The following is a 22082-nucleotide window of genomic DNA, read 5'->3' as shown; positions in this document are numbered from 1 at the left end:
GATTTTGCGGCGCTGGCTTCGTTTGGGGGATCCCTCAGTTGATTGCTGCGGAATGACTACAGGTTGATTATGAGACACGGCTACAATTGTACAAATCATCTCGACGAGGAGCTGGCCGGGCTAGACTTATATAGACGAAAAGAGTCACTCTCCTTGTGCTGACATCGTCAACTCATTGCTAGCCCCTTTACGGCAGGTCAACATTCATTCTCCCTTCCCAGTTCCCGCCGACTGCCCATTGCCACCACGTGCCACACTCATCCAGCCAAGCTCGTCACATCAAGGCCTCCCAAGTCCGTCATAAAAAAATAACTAAAAAAAAAAAAAAAAAAGCCTCATCACGAGGGTTACAATCGCTGCATCCATCACCTGTCGCCCTGAACCCGAGAAGCTGTGATAGGCCACAATTCAGGCCCGCGCCGCATGCCCGCGTCCCCGCCCCTCGCCGGCCCCGCCCGCCGACATGACCCGCAGCGGCACTCGGCAGCGGCACCAACCCCCTAGCTCCACCCACACATCCCCCATGCACCGGTCATTGGCCGGCCGGGACCGGTCACGCGCGCCCGACTTGCAGGAGACAGGGCCGGGGAGGTAGAAGAGGGTGCCGACATTGCCTATCCTGCCGTCCTTTTCCCCTGACAGAACTTTACAATTATCCCAGACGCCTTATCCCACGACAAAAAACGCAGAACCACGATCCGAACAAGAGTCCCTTTCCTCGCCCACCCCGCCCCCCTAAGGAGCCTCGCGCCCCTTTAGGTTGAGAACACTTTGACCAACATCGCCCACATGAAGCAGCGTCCCGGGCCATGCGGTTCATGCGCCACCGGCTCTGGCTTTCGGAAACCAGACCACAGCCCCCTCTCTGAAAAGGTTGTTTCTTTTCTCTCCCCCCTTTCCCACTGTTGCATCCCGACCCGAACTGGACACCGCCGGGGCCGTCTGCGAACTGAGCATTCCAGTCTTCCCCCCAGTTCACGATACTGAAGGGGCGAGAGCTTCACGCTTCGGCGGCATAAGAAAGCTGGCCTGGGCATAGTGTTCTCCCAGCGGCGAGGCGACCCACTGCTTCACAATGCGATGTCGCCCCTCCTTTGTACCCCTCATATTTCCAGTCTCACCAGGTTTCTGGATTTTGCCCTTGTGCCGTCTTCCTAATTATAGATGGTACTGTACCAGCCTCAGATTCGCATGGAGCGACGGTGTGCCGCCGACCACTGCGCCAAAGAGGCAACGCCTTGCGTTCCTACCTGTCCGTCCGAGAGGTGTCCGGCATCCCCTCCCCCCCCCGAGCACTAACTGCTTTCTTTTTGGCTAATAGAGGTATTGAAGAAGGCTTGCGCCTTCGGAATCGACTCTAGACGGCCGTCGACGACCGCCGCCCTCGGAGGCGTGCCGAAGTCGGCCGTTGACAACCAAAGCGAAGTTTGAACCTCGCCGAGCCGCCCGAACAGCCATCCAGGACCAGCAAACTTTTCTCGGCTTATCCCGCTGTCCACCCCGGGAAGGCGAGCGAGAGATCTCGATAGTCCCCCTCTAACCCCTTCCCAGTCTCCCGATGCTCCCCGCGTCTCGGAGGCCTTGCCGAGCGTGCAAGGCTACAGATAGCCGTCGAAAGCCCCCAACACGAGCAAACACTCCGTCCAACGGCGTTGTCTTCTGAATCTCCGGGATCAAGCTCCCAGAGCTATAAGCCTCAGCCGTTTTACGCTCACATACTTTCCAATCTCCTTCCTACCCGCCCCACCCACACCCACGAACATTACCTTAAATCGGCAGTGAGGTGGCCACGACAGACCAAAGCCTCTCTATTTTCTCCTTTCCATCAAAACCTGGACCTGACCAGGTACCAACCCTATCCGCTTCTTGACACCCTCACTCCCCTCCTCCTCCTCCTCTTCCCCGGAAGTTCCCTGAACCCAATAAGAAAACAAACAGTAAATCTGTTTTTGGCCACCCATCATGCGAAACACACCTCCCTCGCGTCAGAAGACTCTAGATCATCTCAACATTTGCCTCTCCGGTACCAGCGCCGAGAGCACGCCAAGAAACGTTGTTAAGAAACTCGGACCGCGAGTCGGTTGCTCCCTCTCCACGCCCCCCCCCCCTCTTCGTTCTTCGGGTATGCATGAGGTCCAAGGCCCAAGCCTACGCGGGGACGAATTCCCTGTGCAGATGTCTGGGTTGACGAGACACGGCAATGAGGGAGACAGGACTTGGCACGAAGCCGTGTATTCTATTGCCCATTGCGACTTGTGTATATGTGAGAACAATCGCAGCCGTTGGAGCATGTTCCGACACTGGAGAGACGTGTGTACTCGGCCCATACGGGCTCTCTATCATCCACCCGCCTCCCGCCTCTAGACTTATGAGCGGACAAAGGAGCGAATGCTATCAATAGAACAAAAGGTAACGAAGCGGTCCGAAGTTCAAACAACGCAATTTGTATTCCCAGGCAAGAGGGACAGGCCCGGCTGGGATGGGGGGAGGTAGAAACGGAAGGGGGAGGGAAGTGAGAAAGTAAATAGACCTCATGCCACAACCCAAGCATCGTACGGCCCGACGATTCCCATAGCACATACCACGCCCAAAGGGAACAGCAGCGTTATGCGCCATGATGCCACTATGCCGACTCCCTTCTTCCCCCGGGCCCAGGGTGTTTCTCATTCAATATTGCCTATCCTCCTTCCTCAGGTTACCCGGAGAACGGCGCGAGTTCAGCTAAGGTTGAATCCGCGGGTGACCTCCAACAGCGACGGCCCGACCGGACGGTCCCGTCTGAAAGCCCACTTTGAAACATCGGTCCGATGTCGTGCAAATGCGCGCGTCTCAACGTGGGCACTTGCATGTTTCCCCCCTCGTTTCCCTTTGGTGCCAAGACTGGTCGAAACCGCATTCCTCTGCCATTGCGGTAAAGCTTCACGCGACTTGACGCAGGAAAGAAAAAGGCTCCGTGGCAACTTCAATGGGGTTTCCCGATATGGAACCTCTCTGGTCGCCGTGCCGGACGGTGGACAGTTGAGGAGTGGGGAGGGCGGAGTTCGACTTGGCGCGTCCGCGGTTGCAATGCCCATCGGCTCCGGGCCTAACACCGAATGCCGGGACTGGCCCGACGATTAGCCAGGTCCGGAATAACGTGTGGACTGATGCGGAAAGGTGCTTGCACAACGTCGGACGAAAACCTGTGAACCATGGCCACCAGCGGGGTGATCCTGTCCTGCGGTGAACCATCGATTTCGGCTGGTCTGGCCTTGACCCATGATGGAAGCAAGCAGGCAAATGCCAGTTTGCAAGGCCACCCACCCACCCACTATCCGTACCGCCAGGCGCAATACCAGGAGGGCTGTGACAATTTCATGCGCTTGGAAATCAGTACTGTAGTAAGCGATGCTGGTAAGAGGCATCCCCGTCCGTGTCCTGACTGTAGGAGCCACGTCGCGGTTCTGGCGTCCATGCCAGTCTTCAATTGGAGCAGACGGTATGTACAAGTCAGAGGGAGTCAGAGGGAGTCGACAAGTGCATAAGCATGCCTCATTTCGAGAGCGGTAATCTCATGTGGTTGGCCCGTCGAGCGGCTCTACCTACAGGAGAGGGTGCGTGCGGCATGCATGGATGATGTGAGACACAGCAGTAGCGAAAACAGCCCACAGCAGCGGTCGCCTTTATCGATAGGCAGTACCACAACAGAAGGAATGGTGGCGGGGATCACCGTTGAGCTACTCCTACGGGTAGGTTGGCGGGCTGATAAGCTGACCCGTGAAGCTGCGAGCTTATTCTCACCGACACCTCTGGCAATGTGGTGAGTCTCTCGCTGGCGCAAAAACCAATCAGGACAGCTATAACAGCTGCGGTATCACGGGTTCTGGTTGGTCTTGGCGCCCGGATCGCTCGGAGATGGTGCACGTCGGCGGCTGCGCGTGTCTCTCAACTGTGTCTGTCTGCCCAAGACAGGGCTTCCCTTTAGGCTCTTCCTGGGCAGGCCCCGAGGCCCCGCTGTGGAGGCGAGGAGTTGGAAGAATCTTTTTAGTATTTTGACAAAGGAGATCTCATTTCGGCGAGCATCGCCAACGAGTCCCGCCGGAAAGATTCCGAGATGGAAATGGAACGGAGGAAGAGTGGGAAATCTCCGCTCCGCCGCGAGCCATGCAAGTATACTCGGTAGTAGTCTAAGACTCGCTCCACCAAAATCTTGGTTGCGCAGGCTCGCAATCTCGAGTAGGTAGTGCCGAGAGAGCACCTGGGTAGTGACTCTTAGGATATCTGTCTGTCTGATCACTCCAACCTGGCACGGGATTGGATTCTCTCTCTACTCCCTTCCCCGGCAAGGTTGCTCATATCAGAGGGGTCCCAACGCAAACGCAGCGCAACGCATGCACACGCGATATGCAAACGCCCAGACATGGCTGCCTGTCATGTTGGTGGTCGAGTGATGTAGCAGAAACGGTGTCAGACTGCCAAGCCGCCAAGTGCGCTGGAGCCTCGCAGTAATAATGATGGTAGTAACTCCCTACTCAGCTGAGCTGGCACAGAGGACGTGCTGTTAGCGGCTCTGCGGTGAGGCAGAGTGACACGGTGCTGAACATGTGAGATGGACATGGTGCGAACACATTCCTTGGTGTGTTGGTTTTGTTCTGGATAGAGAAAGCAGCTCTCGTACGCGATGGGAGAGGCCGTCTGCCGAGAACTTCACACTCGACAGGCGGTTCCACGCAGGAACTTGGAATGATTGACTTTCTCTCATGTTAACAAACTCGGACCTCGTGGCGGTTTCGAGTTCACAGAGCGCTCTCCCCCTGATGGCCACTGCTACGATGGTTGACTTTGACGTTGGCCTGAGTACTCGGCAAGGAAATGCGACGGCCGCCCGGATACTTTTTCGAAATCATAGTAGATCGTAGTCACTACCTGGCTCAAGGGGTGATCCATGATGCCGACTTTTTGTGATGTGTGGTAGGGAACAATGCTGGCGCCGTCTGAGTGGTTGCTAGTAGTCAACGGGAGCGCTGCCTTTGGTCGCTAGTCTCTGCGGATTGCACTAGAAAAACCACCATTCTTTTGCCAAGACAGGGCGGCGGGCTGGGGGGGGGGGGGGGGGATTTGTCCATGTGGCGGATATTGGGTCGTCGGGGTCGGAATCACCCAAGGCCGCGAAGCTACCAGTGTGTGGCTTCGGCTCACAAATCAACGACACGGCAGCAACTGCAGTTTCCCGTTGGTCCGGCATGTTTGCTTGATGCTGTGGAAGCAAGCTCTTGGAGTCCTCCCACCACTCAAGCTACCGACGATTAGCGTGTCGCACGCGTGACTTGATGTGGTAACTATCGCAACCATATCCTGCCAAGGTCGTCCCCACCCCCGTTCGCCGCCTCGGGGCTAGTAACCACCCATGCTTGGCGCGATTTGCATCTCGGAGCAGAAACCAGATGATGTGGGCCTGTCGTATCGGTTTCGGCCGTCTTCCGCGCGTTGAACATGAGAAGGGCAAACGGCATCGATTGGCAGGACTGCATGCAGGCGGAAACAAGCTCTAGCTAAAACCAATACTCCATAGTAGGGGCTGGTAATGCGCGATGTACCTCTCTGGGCTTTGTGTGAGGAGCCTGAATTTGTCGAGGTATGGTACGGCATGGGGGAACAGGTATGTAGCGGCGTGTCTGGTCTGGTTCAGAGAAAGTCGAGGCACGCATTTCTCGGTCGCAGCTCCTCAGGCGCGGAGCGTTTCGCTGTAGTCATAGTTGGGAAACGAATTCCGTTGCATGTGTGATGCACCACGACCTTTCGATACTACTCCACACACGCGTGTACGGATGGAGAGACCATCGTCCGATCCAACGACGGCCGTGACTGTCCGTGTACACAGCGCATTCGGGTCCCGGTATCCGTAATCGAGGCCACAAGATGTCACAGGCAGGATTGTCGGTAATCCAACGGTACAAGCGAGATGAATGGGATAAGGAAAAGCGCAGACGGGATGCGGAGGTTTGGTCAAGGCCGATGGCCGACTCCTTGGGGTGGAGAGCGGCGTACTGCTCGATAGGCGGCGGGAATCAAATGGACCCCGGGATTAAGCGAATGGATGAAAAATTGCGCATCTTGCGTAAGCATGCTGGATGACAAAGGAAGGGGGGAAGGAGAAGGAAGGAAAACTGGAATAATGACGACAGTGAGTACCTGCCTAGCTTCTATGATGTACTACCTGGCTGGCCTTAGGAGGGGGCTGGGCCCTAGGAACAATGGCCGCCAAGTGGGGACATCACAGAAGAAAATGAAGTCAACAGCTGTTGCTGCTCCTGCTTCTCCCTGGCGAGAGGTGGAGCAGGAGGGAGGTACGTAATGGACCAAGTACCGGTACTTGCGACACCGAACAACCTGTGTGCGTATCCGTACTGGGGCAACCTTGCCCAACCTCGCGTCACCATCACCCCTTACACTACTCATTGTGGTCACATTCTCACTTTCCCTTGTGTACTACCCGGTGGTAGTAGGTAGTGTAGGTACCCTAGGTGCCTGTGGTGGCTTACGACCCTACTGCTAGCTGCAAGCTCCTGCTCGGTTTCGTTGGCTATCTACCGCTGGCCAACTTTCAACCTCATTGCCAGCGGGCGTGCGGACTCGCTTATTCCCCGCTGGTGCAATGGGGCACTCGGCCCCCTACTGACCTCTGGGCGCCAAGACAAGCAGTGAGTTGTCGTCAGCACAATCCGCCATCATTTCGCGTCTAGCCGTGTTACTCTGAACCGACCCGCTTGCCTTTCTGGCTTTTCTGTTTGTGTTTGTGCGTGAAAGAGAGAGAGAGAGAGAGAGAGAGAGAGAGAGAGAGAGTGGGGGCTACAGAGAAGGGGCAGGGAGAGAGACGAAGCGCCGGCGCTTGCCAACTCGAAACGGAGAACCTTTGCCTTTCTGACAGAATTGGCATCCTGATGTGGGCTGGGGCTGGGCTGCATGTACAGCTTACACTACAATTCTCTTGGTCCGAGTCGTTGTCAAGTTGAGATGGCATTCGTCTTGGCGCTTATTTCGGCAGTAATCAAGGGTGATGCCGCTTTTGCAGAGCCCCGATTATGCTGGCACAATAGCGTCAGTTCGGCTCTCGCTGACCGGCCGGGACGGAGTTAATGGCATGCAGAATACCCCTTAGTTCGCATCGTTGGAGGGGGCTTGATGGCGGAACCATAGATTAGATAAGCATCGGTCGGCATTGGAAGGCACGACCAGGACAGTAGCCCGATTCACTACTGTATGTTGCATGCATGCGTCGACCGGGATTGGTGTCGAAGCCATTTGCAAGCCATTTGCAAGCCACCGATTGCAAGTCCCGTTTTGACAGTGACGGTCCCTAACGCCTTGCGTCAGACCACAAAAACCGAATCGACAACGTTGGGCGGTCAGCGGTCAGCGGTCAGGCCAGCCCGATGCACCGACCTTTGCGACTCTGTGGTCTTCACCGATGGCGCCGATCGTGTCGGCCCAACGACGAGATGGCTCTTCCGGTACTTACTACACTGCACGATCCAAGTACCTACACTACTGGTTGCTCATGTGTGGGCTGTCTGTGTAGTCACGATGACATCCTTTCTTCCAGGCTTGCCGAGCAAGCGAGGCAAGTAGGCGAGTGACATGTTTTCGGCAAGGGCCAACCTCCCCCCCGTTGCGCACTTGCTGAGACAGTCAACGATAACAGCCGCGACACCGGGTGAGGAGCAGCAGTTTGTTTCACTTAAATGTATTGATTGAATACAAGAGGAGGGGGGAGGGAGGGTCAGCAAAGAGACACGTCAATGTGACACTTCGCTATTGCATCTCCTCCTACGATGCAACGCGAGAAGGAGCTCGAACGGGTAGGTATGTATCGTTGGGACGGGGGTGCGATTCATCATCAGCCCTGTTAACCAGTCGTCGACTCGAGTACGCACGCGACACACACACACCACACATTCTTTCTTTCTGTGACTGGCTTGGATGCAGGTGACGCGCGCCTGCAGGGCCAGGTCAGGTTCGAGTATGACAAGTACGATGCGCCAATTTGTCGCATCGGGAACAGGAGACGGGGGACGGACGGGCTTTGCTGGCCATCAATAGCGGTGCATTCATTCTTCGAGGCAAAGGACCAGGACCACATGGAAAGATGCGGGCTGGAATCCAAAGTACCTAGCTTGTACAAGTAAATGATGGAAGGAAATCACAAACAGACGGCAGCTTCTAGACCATCACTAATCGAATCCACCACGGACATGTTCGGTCGTGGTCGTGACGGAGCAGAAAATTCGAAGCGAAAAATGGACCCCAGCGTCAAGTAATTAGTGTAGGTATCCGAAGTGGTATGCAAGCCAGCATCATCACATAAGGAAAGCGGACTTGGAATTAGTAAATACGTACATCCCGGTGCAGGGAGCGAACGTGCATCGCTGATGTTTCTCCAAGATAAGCCCGTGCGTGGCCCATTACCTAGAACGGTGGATTACCCACAAGCACTCGTGACTCTTGCTGCGGTACGTACCCCGAGACTCTGTTCTATCAGGCATGTACCTGTACCCGAGCCGCAGCCTCCGAGCGGCTCTCACATTCTGGTCGTGTGTGGTTTTTTCCCTTTCCCCCCTCCTACCAAATAGGTTTGTTCACTACAGACCGAAATGGTCCCAGTTTGTCAGTCACTCACCGCAGTCCCTCATCGTCGTTAGGTAATCTGACCGGCACGCGACTACCGGTACGGATACATAGGCAGTCACTCTCCAGCCCCCACCCTCCCCCCGGGAGGATCACCATGAGACCTCTAAAGCGACGGCGCCGAGCTTGACCAGCCTTCCAATGGCAATCATGACATGTCTATCCGGAGGGAGCGGGAACATGGCAGGGCTCCAATTGACACCCGCGCGGCTCGTCCTTCCTCTTTCTTGTGCATGGGAGACGAGGCGTACGGAAGCGAAACCCGACACTCGGACAGAACAGCGCAATCCTGAGTACCCGATACGCAGACAGAGACGCCAAGAGAGGCATGTCAAGGAACCCCAGGGTCTCGGAATGAAGCAGCAGAGCACCGTAGCTCCCTCATGATTCGATTCAGCGTCCTCAGTTTTGTCAGTACATTACACTGCTGTGAGTGTATGCCTGTACATTACCCAGTGGCCCACGCGCTGCACCGAACCACTTACCGCCCGGGGCCCCTGGCCATGGCCAGCTGTGTATCCGTAGGGACGGGAGACTCGCAACCTACCACAGGCAAAAAAAAAAAGGTGAAAAAAGGTACGTGTATCCATGGTACGTACCGGTACAAGTCGCGATACTTTGGGCTGTCCGCGAAGAAAGAACAGACGGGGGCACCCACACATTCATACAGGTACTCACTCACACTCACACCACACACACACACACACACACACACAAACATCCATTCTACTCCGCTGTTGGCCTCTGACAAGCACCCTGGTCCCCGCCGCTTCCGTAGGCCGGCTTGGGTTCACTTGGTACCTTTCCGCTCTGCCGTGGGCGACCTGGGTACCTCTGGGCTCTTACAAACCGTGGGCTCCGGTAGAATCCAAACCTCGGCCTCATCTCTTTGGGAGGGACAAAAAAAAAACCCTGGGACTTGGGACCTTGGACCTTGTTTGGTCCGGTCTCCGGTTCTCTCTATCCCTTCTGCCTTACCTTAACCTACTTTGCCCTCCCCTGCCGCTTTGCCCCGTCCGTTCCGCGGCCTCGCCATACATATCAGTCTAGTCATCCACACTTTCCGCAGCATTGCTACCTGTCCCATTCCTCTTGATCTCTTGCTCCCTTTCCTCTCCAAGTCCTCCCCTCCTACTCAAGACTCTCTCCGTCGCCTGTTGATTATTCACCCGTCTTCTCCCTTGGGCGGCCTCCATCCACTCACAGGACACCAACCCGAGGATTTGGCAAGTTTTGGGAATTACAGGAGCCTTGTTCACCGGGACATGACGTAGCTGGCCCATCGAGAGACACAACCAAACATAACGACAAAGAACCCTACCGGATGTTTTGGTTTTAGTCAGACACGGACAAGTTGACGCATCCCGGAAGAAGACCTTGTCGTCTTCAGAGGTCCTCCTCACCGTCACCTACTACCGCCTCTCGCCCCGCCGCGCGCGTTGCCTTGCAATCCTTCAATACTGCCTTCTGCTCCGAGCGCGTCCAGCAACCATGCGTGACCTCCCCAGTCTCATCCGGGCGAAGCCGAAGCTACCGTCGCTCTTGACAGGCAACATCAACTTCGCCAAGCTCAACCCGATCCCGTACCGATACCGACCAAGCCGAGGAAAGAGGCATCAGAAGAAGAGCGACACCTACACCGACGCTCACGATATCACATCGCTCCAAAAGTCGTTCAACCCTCTCGTCACAATACGGAGACTGCGAGCACACAAGTGGAGGCTTCTCGACTTACAGTACACGATATTGGTCGCCCTAATCATCTTGTCGCTTTGCATTACGCCATCGGCACCCTTAATCAAGACTCTTGCTGTCGCAGGCGGTCTCCTGCTTCTGACCGTTCCCGCCACCAGCCAGTTCTTCTTCCCAGGGCTGAGTATATGGGCCTACCTCATTTATTTCTTTTGCAGTCGGTAAGTCGCTTACATTCTCTGGGCATCGCGGTCAGGAGCCTGACTGGATCATAGCTTCATCGATGCGAAATACCGCCCTCACATCTGGGTTCGCGTCCTGCCAGCCCTCGAGAACGTCCTTTACGGCGCCAACCTCTCTAATATCCTGTCCGCTCACACCCACCCGGTCCTCGACATTCTCGCTTGGATCCCATACGGCTTGGGCCACTTTGGCGCCCCGTTCGTCTGCGCCGGCTTCCTGTTCCTCTTTGCCGCGCCCAAGACGCTCCCCGTCTTCGCCAAGTGCTTTGGATGGCTGAATGTGCTCGGTGTGACCATCCAGCTCCTCTTCCCCTGCACTCCTCCGTGGTACGAAAACGAGCATGGCCTGGCACCTGCTGCCTATGGCATGCAGGGGTCCCCGGCCGGCCTGGCCCGTATTGATGCCATTCTCGGTATCGACATGTACACGACGAGCTTCACCACTGCCCCTGTGCCTTTCGGCGCCTTTCCATCGCTGCACGCCGCCGACGCCGTCATGGAGGCTCTCATCTTGAGCCATTGCTTCCCGCGCTTCCGCCCTCTCTTCGTAATTTACGTCGGATGGATCTGGTGGGCGACCATGTACCTCAACCACCACTATGCGGTCGACCTGGTCGGTGGGTCCCTTCTCTCCGCCGGCATCTTCTACTATGCCAAGGCTCGGTACCTGCCTCAACAGCAGGCCGACAAGAAGACGCGCTGGGAGTACGACTACGTTGAGATTGGCGAGCAGACCAAGATCTTTGACGAGGAGTACGGACGGTTGTACAACATGGGATACCTCCAGCGACGCGGCAGCTCGTCCAGCGACGAGTGGACGGTCGGCAGCAGTTCCAGCTACAGTACATCGAGCCGGGGCAGTGGGAGTCTGAGCCCCGCGCTCTCGGAAGAATCCGGCCGCAGCCTCTTCAGCATCGAGATCCGATCCGACCACGAACGACACGAGATTCCTCAGCTTACCGAGGTGGCCGTCCGGTAGATTGGGGGGTTCTATCTTTCACAGCACGCGCATTCCAACATGGACTCGGCATAATATAAGCGAGGACTATTCACGAGCTGGGTGGGCCATAATGCCGGCACAGCCCCGCAGAGCGTACTCGGAGCCCTCGAAGAAGAAGGATTCCGCCCTTGACCAATACCCTTTTGTTCGGTCCTCATCATCAGCAATCTTCACTCAACACGGATACCAATTTGGACTATCTGCACCATTCGCATCATAAGGAGCACAGCAACGGCGCAATTGCGGTGCTTTATTTTATCATTATCATTATTTTTTATTTTTTTTCATGTTGCAGACGAAATCACTAGCCGGCGACGCGAGACTCTCGCCAGGCATGGGAGTAACGGCCTCATGGATGACCATAACGGCAGAGAAAGACCAAGGGAATTGGCCTAAGAGAGGTACACGGAATGGGGACATGAAGATATAGACCCCCGGTACATTTAATGTGTTCAATGTTGAGGACTCAGATGTCTTCCCACTCTGGCGCAGTGTGTCGGACGTGGGGAGGACAAGATTGAGCCTCAGGCGTCCGACCAGCGAGGAAGGCGGACCCGATGTAATGCGGAGGAGGAGAGCCAAAGTATACCACGAGCACAGGTAGAGCAGTCGCTACTGAAGTAGTTGATGAACATGAAGAATAAAGACGAGAAACAATATCTCAACACAGGACGTTTCCACCCGTTGGGCGCACCATCATGACCTGCTCAGTAAGCCCCGTTCAGATTGTCGTCGCATCAGCAAATGTGGCTGAGTTGAGGGCGATTAGTATCGTGTCGTTGAATAACCTTCCGGGGGGAGAGTGGGTGTTTGTGGAAGAGGGGTTATAATTACCGTACCTAGCCAGCTCTTCTTTGGTTGCGAGCGCAGGCGGCGAAGAAACGACTGGGCAAGGAGGGCGGGGGGCCGGAAACGACGCTAAGCCAAGACCCGAGCGATCGGGACCGCCTCCCGTCACGACCAGACCGGGGGGGGGGGGGGGGGGGGGGGCATTGGGCGCTTACAAATGATCGCTGGCCCACATCGAAAAAGGGTACCGGACAAGGGTTTGTCTTTTTGTCTGTCTGTCTGGGGTCTTTGCGGTTTGGGCCTCCATTGTTCCTCTTCTCTCTGGTTATATCGCTCTCCCCTTTTCTTTAGGTCCCAGGGATGACGAGGCAGATGCAAGTGCCGGGCGGGGGGTTGGGGGGCCTGTTGGGCTTGGGCGGACGAGGTATATGTCAGTGAGCCCAGACATTTTACACATGACTGTATAGCTAATTTCCCCGAGGAAAGGGGGCAAAGAAGGGGATAATAGGTGGTTAGACAGGGAAAAGGGGCCCGAATTGACGATGCGGGTCCGTCGCGTGGCATGAGCATGAATTTCCATGTTGGATGTAATGCCCGATGGCGGCTCCCTCCGGTCTCGATTCTCCTTTTCCCATGCCGGGCGTCGAGAAACACCAGCTCCCCCCCCCCAACAAGCAACAACAACTTCTTCGGGTTCGGCTAGGATTTGCCTGTGCGCGGCGGCATTTCGTCACCCTCTTCATCGGCAGGTTGCCGGTCGACCTTGACATCGAGTGGCATGGCTGCAGTGACTGGTCACTTGGTGCGACGGAATGATGGCGAATGGAGATGTTAGAGTTGAGCAGCACCCTAAAAGAATTCGTTTGCAACCCTTTCTTCTGCACGGTGTGCTAGAGGAAAGAAAGATACGATCCGAACTGACGACACATATACATCTAAGAGGGGAAGCGTACGGGTCGCTACAAGATTGGGTCGTCCTCTGAAAATCCCAAAACTATGAGCCCGCCTCCGTCGCAGCCGGGGGCCATCGTGGAACCACTCACGGTCGTGCACCTCGGCCTGTACTCCGGCGGCAACCACAGCACGTTCTCTGAGTCTCGTGTGATCCAGACATTGTCGTGACTGAAAGCATAGCCGCAGAAGGTTACCACTTCCACCGCATTGGCCCGCGGCCGCGACGTCGGACCGGTGCCAGGTCTCAGATCTATGGCGCCTTTATCCGCGTAGAGCTGCAGGTCGGTTTCTGAAAAGAAGATTTGGCTAAAGTAACCGAGGTCGGCCGTTCGAATCGTACATCGACTCTGGCCGGTAGATATGTCCCAGATCATAATGGTATCACCTGATGACAATGCCGGCTGCGTGCCGTTGTTCGAGAAGGCTACTGAACATGGCCATCCATCGTGACCCAGTGTCTGGAGACACTTTCCTGTAGCTACATCCCAGATCCTAGCCGTTCCGTCTCTTGATATCGATGCCAGCTGTGTGCCGTCGCTTGAGAAGGCAACCGCGCCGCTATATTTCTTGTGACCATGAAGTGTATGGAGACACTGGCCTGTAGCTATATCCCATACTTTGATAGTCTTGTCAACCGAGGCTGATGCCAGAAGTATGGAATCCACAGAGGAGTATGAAGGCCGGCGATCTCTTTGGTCCTTCCGCGTTTGTAAACACCGCCCTATGGCACTGTCTGTAACCACGTTCCCTTGGTTAGCACTTAAACTAATTATACCGGTAATTACCTGTAATGGAGATTGACGTAACGCGGCCTCGATGGCCTTCGAGAGTCTTCAGGCAGCGGCCTGTTGCCTTGTCCCAGATCTTAGCAGAGCTACCATCAGAGTATGATGCCACTTTTGTATTGTTTCCAAGAAGGCTGCCAAGGGTAGTAGCTTTGGTATGGCCCTTAAGCGAACCAAAATACCAGCCTGTACTGTCCCAGATCTGAACAGTTCCGTCATCTGACGTTGATACCAATTGTGTGTTGTCGCCCGAGAAAGTTACTGAGGCAAAAGCGCTGATGTGATGTTTATGCGTTTGGAGACGCTGGCTTGTGGCCAGGTCCCAGATCTTAATGGTTTTATCTGCTGATGCAAGATACTTGCTATCACTTGACAAGGCGACTGAATAGACCTCGTTGGTATGACCCAGAAGTGTCTGGATACACTGGCCTGTAGCAATATCCCAGACCTTAACCGTGCGGTCCCATGAACCTGACACCAGCTGCATGCTGTTACTACAGAAGACCACTGAGGAAACGCCAGATGCATGACCTTCAAGCGTCTGCAAGCATGCGCTCCAATTGTCTTCCACAGCTGGCTTTGTAGTGATCCGATGAGGCTCCTCGTCACCAAACAGCATCCTGATCGTACTGAGTTTCGGGGAGAATATAAGTGCAGAAGTATAAACCTGAAGAAGACTGAGTTCAATACCAGCTCGATTAGCTCGAATGAATCTTAATGCGTCCCGGGCTAGTTCTGTAAGTTCAGGGCTTTCTGGTGAGAGCTATACCCTATCAGTATCTCGTAAGAACTTTAAAGGTATTTCGAGACGTACCTGCATCAGATTTGCCAGCTTGGATGCCTTAAGGATACCCTCTGACAGACCCCCAAGAAGACTGAGCGCCTCCGGCCAGTGGAGGAGATGCTTCTCCAAGAATGTATGGACAGGTCCGCCGTCACATAACTCTCGACCCATTGACTCTGTTCATGACAACCCTCCGCTAGATGGCTGACCCAATAGACAGAGGAATATCGGACAGACGCCAGTAGATCGGGGTCGGGTGGCTTGACTCGGCTGATTGGGAATCCCGGCTTACGAAGTTCATACATGTCGCGTCCAAGTGTTTCCGACATGGCCTGGATCGATCGTGAGGCGACGATGTTGTGCACCGCTGCCAGGCCAGACCGAAATTCCGCAATGTGCTTGGCTAGGAAATCCTTTGCTGACTGGTGGATGATGTAAACGACATTGTCTCTTATTGTGAGAAAAGACCCGCTTTGTCCTGCAATTGCCGCGATGTTCTGTCGCGTGGCGGGAACTCTTGACGGCAAATCGACAAGAACCTGCAGCTCTTCCAAGTGAAGCGGGCGATGGGCGGCAGTGACAGTCGAAAGAAGCTTCTAGTATTGATTGGGTCTGCCGCGCCCTTGACACTTGATCTGCTATATTATTTGCTTGTACAATTTGTCCAAGCCGGCCGGGATATTGTTGATGATGTCCATGACTTCCCAAACCTCTGCCTGGTGAAGCTCTTGGATGACGAGAGAGACCTATAGGAATGTCCCATCGGCCTTTTGCTGTATTTTGCTTCGGATTTGATCCTTTAGCAAAACGTCTCCCTCCAGTACCGCCAGCTGCGAGATACATTGAGAGATGTATGTGTTGACTGCGCGGGACACAAGCTCTGCGTTTTCCTTCAGCTCTAGACTCAACCTAGTCTGGGACTCCCTGGGCCGTATGACTTGCTCAATATCGCGCCTGTTACAGCTGGAAAGTAGCCACTTTGCCTGGGTTGTAGAGGAGGCCTGAATAATGAGGTAAAGAAGCTGGCTGAGACCCGTCTCGCACTCGTCAAGTGCGTCAATGACTAGGTAGGTCGTTTGTGAGCCTAGGTCTTGTAAGATAAAGAGGAGAGTTCTTGACAAGACATCCCAGCTGTTTACGTCCTCAACATGGTCGTACTTCTTTCGCAATCGCTTAATCAAGGATGGTTGTTGGTCAAGCAGTAGGTATACGAGGCCGCGCAGGACGGCGGTCGCGTTGTTCAAACGCACATCTGTGGCTTGGCATAGGAAATAGGACAGAACAGTGTCTACAGGCCGCTTCTCCAGCTCGGTTATGATGCCGCAGAGAAGGATTGTTTTGCCTTTGTCTGGATCGCCCTTGACCCAAAGCATACGACTCTGCCCATCGTCCTGCCATCGGCGGAAGTCGTCATGATAGAGGACCCAGCGGAAAGAGTCCAACACCAGGCCTCCTTTAGTGCGCTCGATGCGTTGCTTGTCGTCGCGGGGGTCGCTGATACGCAAGTCCCTAAGAAGCTCACGCTCAAGCTCGTTGTCGGATGTTGGGCCTTCCTCATTGGTTAGTTAGGCTTTTTAACGCTCGAAAGAGAGTCTACCAATGTAAATTTCGCGGGCAGTAAATTTTCCTGACCCTGCGTGTTGAATACCAGTGCCATAGAGTTCCGAGTGAGCACCAGGCTCCTGTAAGATTTGAGAGACTGTGCTATTGTCGTCATTCCGAGGTATGGTCTTCTTTCACTTTCGGGGGTTATCCGAGTCGGAGTCTTTCCCACGCCGTGTCCCTCTGGATTCGCGTTCCATCGTGTAGCCTCTCGCTGTTTGTAAGGCCAAAAATTGTAAAAGGCAGCGTTGTAATCAAGCCTGTTCCATCAGGCTGTGCAAATAACGGCAGTCAGCTGAGCAGGAGTTGGCCAACATGCGCAGGCATCATTGGTTGGTACACGGGGTTTGGGCGGTTAAATAACAAGGCGCAGGAAACCCCGGTAGAAACGTGAACTGCCAAGTCCTGTAATCAAGACGTACCTAAGATAACCGCCGAGTACTTACAGAGATTCTGGATGTGTAAGGCTGCCACTCCGTACTTCATATTGCTCCGCAGCCATATATAAGAGCCGAAATCCACGGACAGAGCGTCGGTAACTGTCATAAGAATAACGACGACCTGATAGGACAACCTCGCTGGAGTCTGAAGCGTCATGTGTGATGAAGCCAGAACACCCGAGACGCACGAGGAATACACCCTCGTGGTGGTGTGTGCCATGAGCTTCGAGATGAGTGCTGTTCGCTTCATGCTGGACCGGCAGCATCCCCGTCTGCGGGCGAAGGACGGGGACTCTAACATGTACGTCGTCGGCGAGCTCAGCGGCCACAACGTCGTCCTCGCATGCCTCCCCGGCAAGTAGGGGAAAGGGGCCGCCGCGACAGTCGCCACCAACCTAGACCGCACATCCCCTTGCATCAAATGGCGGTTCCTCGTGGGCATCGCGGGAGGCGTCCCCAGCGACAGGCACGACATCCGCCTGGGCGATGTTGTCGTGAGCATGCCCGAGGGGCAGTCTGGCGGTGTCGTGCAGTGCGATCTGGGCAAGGACACCGACGCCGGGTTCGTGCTCAAGGGTTCGTTGTGGCCGCCGCCGTCTCTGTTAAGGAGCGCCGTGGAGATGATGCGGTCCGACCATCTGGTCAGCGACAACAAGATCCAAGACTTTGTGACGGCGATGCTCCAAAAGGGACCACGTCTCGCCGCCTACCAACGACCATCCCATGAATCCGACATCCTGTTCAGCGAAGACTATATACACGACACCAGCAGCGCTTCATGTGCGAGCTGTGACAGATCTAATGTAGTAGAGAGAGCACCGCGTCAGCCAGAGGGCTCCGTGATCCACTACGGCCTGATTGCCTCGGGCGACAGCGTGCTGAAAAGCTCGGCAAAGAGGAGTGTGGCTGTGCGCAGCTTGGGTGACGTGCTCTGCTTCGAGATGGAGGCCGCGGGGATCATGTCCGAGTTCTCCTGCATTGTCATCCGCGGCATCTCCGATTACGCGGATTCCCACAAGAACGACGCCTGGCACTACTTCGCCGCCGCTGCCGCCGCCGCTTGCACCAAGGAACTGCTCACTTACGTGGATTCTTCGAAGGCACCGTCGATGTCCGCCGTGCCGACACCTTCCGTCAACGAAGCATCGAATCTCAGTAGAGGGACCGGCGGTGGCCATCGTTTCTATGGCACAGGCATCCAGCATTCCGGCTCCGGGAACTTCTCAGTCGGGAACGATCTGCACATTAGGTGATGCCCAAAGACTGGGGATCCGGGTGGGAGCCGTCTGAAAGACGTTCACGGCATAGATAGGCTTTTGAAACAGCTGGTGGTGCTTACAGGTTCGACTTCCGGAATGGGAAGACTAGTACGGAGTATACACCGCTGAGCTTGTTTCTTGCTTGACATATGTCTTGGTCAAGTTTGCCTCTGGTGTATAAGGACTACGCCGGGCAGGCCATCCAAGTACTCTCCAGTAGTTGATCGTTCGTCATCGTTATGACTAGCTACCTAGCTGACAAACATGTGGCTCCTCCACTCGAGCCGAACTTCCTCCTCCGTCTTCCCGATCCCCATGGAGACATCGTACAAGAGGGGTGTGCATTAGGTATCCATCCTTCCAACGCCTCAAGAAAGAAAGCAAAGTCCAAGGTGATTCGTTCCCCGACACATCCCGAGCTCGTCGAGCCCGTCTTCATACAAGGCGAAAGTGGCTCTTGCGAAAACCAGAGGGGCCATCGTAGAAAGAGCCATTGCGTCCTTGCAACGAAGCAAGCCAGACGGCATAGAGCAGGGTGTGAAGCGAGATATGAGGCTAACTCTCAAGCCCATAGTGTACTTTTCCATCCGGTACCATGCAAGAAAAGAAAACAAAAAGGGAAAAAAAGAAGCCAGGTGGACCAGCTGTAAACCCCCCAAGCTGGCTCGCGGGCCAAGATTTTCAACGGAGCAAGTCGTGCTTGCGGCTTGCATTTTTTATATACTCTGTCAGGGGTATGGGCAGCTCGTCTTGTACGAGTGAAATGTTGAGCTCAAAAGCCAGGCCGAAATATATGGTTTGACTTTCCGAAACTCTTGGTCTTCTAGACCTTAGGCGCTGGAATGGGCGTTTCCTTCTTGGCAGATTTGGGCTCTTCGGTCTTTTCCGACTTTCTTCGCTTGTGCTTTTCCTTCTTGGGCGTCTCCTCAGCTGCAGGAGAGGACTGGAAAGGGACCTGAGGGAGGGGTACGGCGGACTCGCGGCGAACACTTGTAGGCTGGATAGGCGTTTCTTTGCGAGCAGAGGCGGTCTGGGAGCTGCTGCGAATGGCCAGCTCGTCACTCTTGGACTTCTTGGAGCTCTTCGACTTGGACTTCGGCAGAGGGGTCGAGGTCTGAGGGGTAGGACTGGAACCGGGAGGGATGTTGGAGAAAGAGTAGCTAGCCGTCGGGATAGTCGGTGGAGGAATGGCCGTAACCTTCTTGGCAGAAGCCTGGCCGGCCCCCAGAGCAGAGCTATCGGCGTCGCGCTTGGGCTTCTTGGCCTTCTTCTCGGCAGAGGCAGCCTCCTTCGCCAGCTGAGCAGAAGCGTCTTCCTCGTCTGCAGGCACCTTGCGCTTCGATGCCTTCTTGGATTGATCGGGAGTAGCGGCAGCAACCTTCTGTCCCTTCAGGAGCGCCGACTTGGGGTTGGAACCCACACTCGAGATCGACTCGAAGCTATCGCGTCGCTTCTTGCTCTTCTTGTCCTTCTTAGAGGTCAGAGGCTGCGAGTTGGGGACTTCAATGTCAGTTGACTGTGAGTTCTGAACGGGGTCTCGGACGGTCTTGGACTTCTTGTCCTTCTTTGTGGCCTTGGAGGTAGGCTCGTCGATGTCCATGGCGTCGCCCTGAGTAGACGCGCGCTTGGACTTCTTGGAGCTGGACGGCAAGGCAGGAGCCGGCGCCATATCGACGTCCTCGTCGTTGTCGGGTGAGGCATCCAAACCAATCGAGCCCAGCGGGGTATCATCAGAGACACCGATAGGGCGGAAACGAGCTTTCAAACCCGGAGGCTGAGGGCGTGCAGCGTTCGGCTGGTTGGGTCTAGGGGCACGGGGCTCGCCGACCAATTGGGTTACACGCTTGACGTGCAAGACCTTGTCGACCTTCTGGGAGGCTGGAAGTAGTTAGAATATTGCACTACGGGAGTCTGAGACGTTCTGCTTACCTTGTTCGTAGCGAGTGCCCTTCTTGTTGGGTATGAGGAGCTGCACAGCAGTGGATCCGACGTCGAAGCCAACGGTATAGTCCTCAGAGTGGTGCTTGAAAATGGCATCGCCGTTCTGGGCCTTGTCCATCGGAATTTGAAGCTTTTCGACGACGTTGATGGGAATGGATGCCGGGACGGTGAAGTACCAGAGCTGCTTGCCGTCGAGCTTGGCCTTGGCGAAGAAGTCGCTCATGTCCTTTCCATCCTCATCGCCTTGGGCCTTTCTCAGGACGAAGTCCTTGCCGACGAAACCAGGAACGGTGAGGTCATTGCTATTGCGTCTGGCAGTAACAGCAACGGCATTGTCATCGGACTCCTCATCGGAGCTAGCCTCCTCGTTTCTAGATCCGTCATCATCATCTTCGTCTTCTTCTTCTTCGTCACCGCTCTCTTCCTCGCTGGAGCTGGCCTCGCTAGAGCTGGTCGAGGGCTCGACCACCTTAGTGCCATTAACCGTAGGCTTAGCCGCGGACCTTGTGCGCTTTGCGGCCTCGTCTTCCGATTCGCTCTCTGATCCGCTCGAAGAGGTGGTGGATGCGCCATTGGTGGGTGCCACCTTCACAGGAACCTTCGGCGCCGGTTTCTTGTTGGACTCGCTTTCGCTCTCGCTGCTGCTATCGCTGGAGTCGGACGCTTCCGCTTCCGCTTCGGAATCCGAGGACTCTTCAGATGAGCTTTCGGGCTTGACAGGAGTTTTCTTGGTAGTGGAAGCGGGCTTCGCGGACGAGGTCTTGCGTTCGACATCGCTATCGGAGACTTCGTCTTCCTTGGCGCGCTTAGCCTTCTTGAGTGGTGTACCAGCAGGTTTGCTCGACGAAGTCTGGCCATTGAGCTTGTTCACAGCGCTGGGAACTGCCGGAGTATCACCATCACTATCGTCGCTGCTGCTGGTGTCTTCCTCCTCATCGGTATCGTCAGCGCGAGGGTCGAACTTCTTCTCGACCTTGGCCTTGGATTGAGAGCCCCGGGCAAATTTGCTTTTCGATTGGCTGAGAGCCGGCTCCTGGGATTGTTTCTCCAACAGAGCGCTCAGTGAGTGAACGCCATCTAGCTTGCGTGACGACATCGTGTCTGGGATGTATTTGGGAGGAAGACGCGAGACGGAAGTGGCGTGGACTGAGGGCGTCGTGATGGTGGAATTGGCTGCGGCAGGAAATTTTCGAGGGTCTCGCGGAGATCCAGCAGAGCTTGCCAGGGTTGCACGGACCATTGGTGGGGTGGCCGCGGCAGCAGCTACCGCGACGCGCAGAGTGCTAGGCGTGGCGGGCGTGGCGGGCGGCACAGACGGCGCTGCGACGGGAGTGCTGGGTCGCTTCAGCGAGGGCATGGTGGGGGCTCGGCCGCGCATGAAGGATTTTCCACCATTGTTTTTCGGTGTATGCATTTCGCTTCGGAAACTCGCAGAGCGACGCCGTCCGCCGTCGGATTTTCCAGACATCTTGAGATTGCGGACAATATCGAATACCTTGGGCTTGGTGTGGCTTGTGGCAAGATTCTAAAGAAGGAAAAGAAAAGGCTGTGTGTGAGTTCGGCAGGCAGAAGTTGTGTTGCAGAGAAGAAAAGTCGCTGACCTTTCGCAGTCGGCAAGGTCTGTGAGGTCTGTGAGTGAGAAAGAGAGAGAGAGATAGGGAAAGAACGCAAGATAGATATCCTCAGAAGAAGGTGCCGGCCGTGGCTGCCTCTTTAAGTGCTGAGTACGTACCGGCCACATTAAGAGGAAGGAGTAGGACATCACGTCTCTCCCCCCCCGAGTGTGAACTGAACGAGAGCCGTTCATCACACCTCACTTTCTCTCAGACGGGCATCTTGGCTTTGCCGTCACTGGTAAGGGCAGCTTTATTGCTTTCGTCCACCAATAGAGGGAAAGAGCCAAAGGGGATTCTTTGCTATAATCTCTCTT

General features: G+C 55.3%; 6 protein-coding genes across 6 annotated transcripts; 2 read left to right on the top strand and 4 right to left on the bottom strand.

Annotated features, from left to right (window-relative positions):
- Nucleotides 1–10155: 10155 nt before the first annotated feature.
- On the top strand, nucleotides 10156–11577 carry GLRG_06703 (PAP2 superfamily protein; the record flags this gene model as incomplete). The annotated part of the gene is made up of 2 exons (XM_008097557.1): nucleotides 10156–10577; nucleotides 10632–11577. 2 exons carry the CDS (start codon nucleotides 10156–10158, stop codon nucleotides 11575–11577), a joined length of 1368 nt encoding a protein of 455 aa, XP_008095748.1.
- Nucleotides 11578–13346: 1769 nt separating this feature from the next.
- GLRG_06702 (WD domain-containing protein) lies at nucleotides 13347–14946 on the bottom strand (the record flags this gene model as incomplete). Its single annotated transcript, XM_008097556.1, has 3 exons — nucleotides 13347–14062; nucleotides 14127–14889; nucleotides 14941–14946. 3 exons carry the CDS (start codon nucleotides 14944–14946, stop codon nucleotides 13347–13349), a joined length of 1485 nt encoding a protein of 494 aa, XP_008095747.1.
- Nucleotides 14947–15656: 710 nt separating this feature from the next.
- On the bottom strand, nucleotides 15657–16998 carry GLRG_06701 (NACHT domain-containing protein; the record flags this gene model as incomplete). Its single annotated transcript, XM_008097555.1, has 3 exons — nucleotides 15657–16459; nucleotides 16508–16609; nucleotides 16959–16998. The coding sequence occupies 3 exons, from the start codon at nucleotides 16996–16998 to the stop codon at nucleotides 15657–15659; spliced, it is 945 nt and encodes a 314-aa protein (XP_008095746.1).
- Nucleotides 16999–17107: 109 nt separating this feature from the next.
- Nucleotides 17108–18205, top strand: GLRG_06700 (pfs domain-containing protein; the record flags this gene model as incomplete). The annotated part of the gene is made up of 2 exons (XM_008097554.1): nucleotides 17108–17310; nucleotides 17413–18205. 2 exons carry the CDS (start codon nucleotides 17108–17110, stop codon nucleotides 18203–18205), a joined length of 996 nt encoding a protein of 331 aa, XP_008095745.1.
- A 374-nt stretch (nucleotides 18206–18579) lies between these two features.
- GLRG_06699 (uncharacterized protein) lies at nucleotides 18580–18924 on the bottom strand (the record flags this gene model as incomplete). The annotated part of the gene is made up of 1 exon (XM_008097553.1): nucleotides 18580–18924. One exon carries the CDS (start codon nucleotides 18922–18924, stop codon nucleotides 18580–18582), a length of 345 nt encoding a protein of 114 aa, XP_008095744.1.
- Nucleotides 18925–19034: 110 nt separating this feature from the next.
- Nucleotides 19035–21620, bottom strand: GLRG_06698 (DNA-directed RNA polymerase I subunit; the record flags this gene model as incomplete). The annotated part of the gene is made up of 2 exons (XM_008097552.1): nucleotides 19035–20089; nucleotides 20141–21620. 2 exons carry the CDS (start codon nucleotides 21618–21620, stop codon nucleotides 19035–19037), a joined length of 2535 nt encoding a protein of 844 aa, XP_008095743.1.
- Nucleotides 21621–22082: the final 462 nt, after the last annotated feature.

This window comes from Colletotrichum graminicola (genome assembly GCF_000149035.1).
Source record: "Colletotrichum graminicola M1.001 genomic scaffold supercont1.27, whole genome shotgun sequence".
NCBI classification, from domain to species: Eukaryota; Fungi; Ascomycota; class Sordariomycetes; order Glomerellales; family Glomerellaceae; genus Colletotrichum; species Colletotrichum graminicola.
Note: the sequence above shows the minus strand (reverse complement) of the source record. Positions and strands in the feature narration are given on the sequence as shown.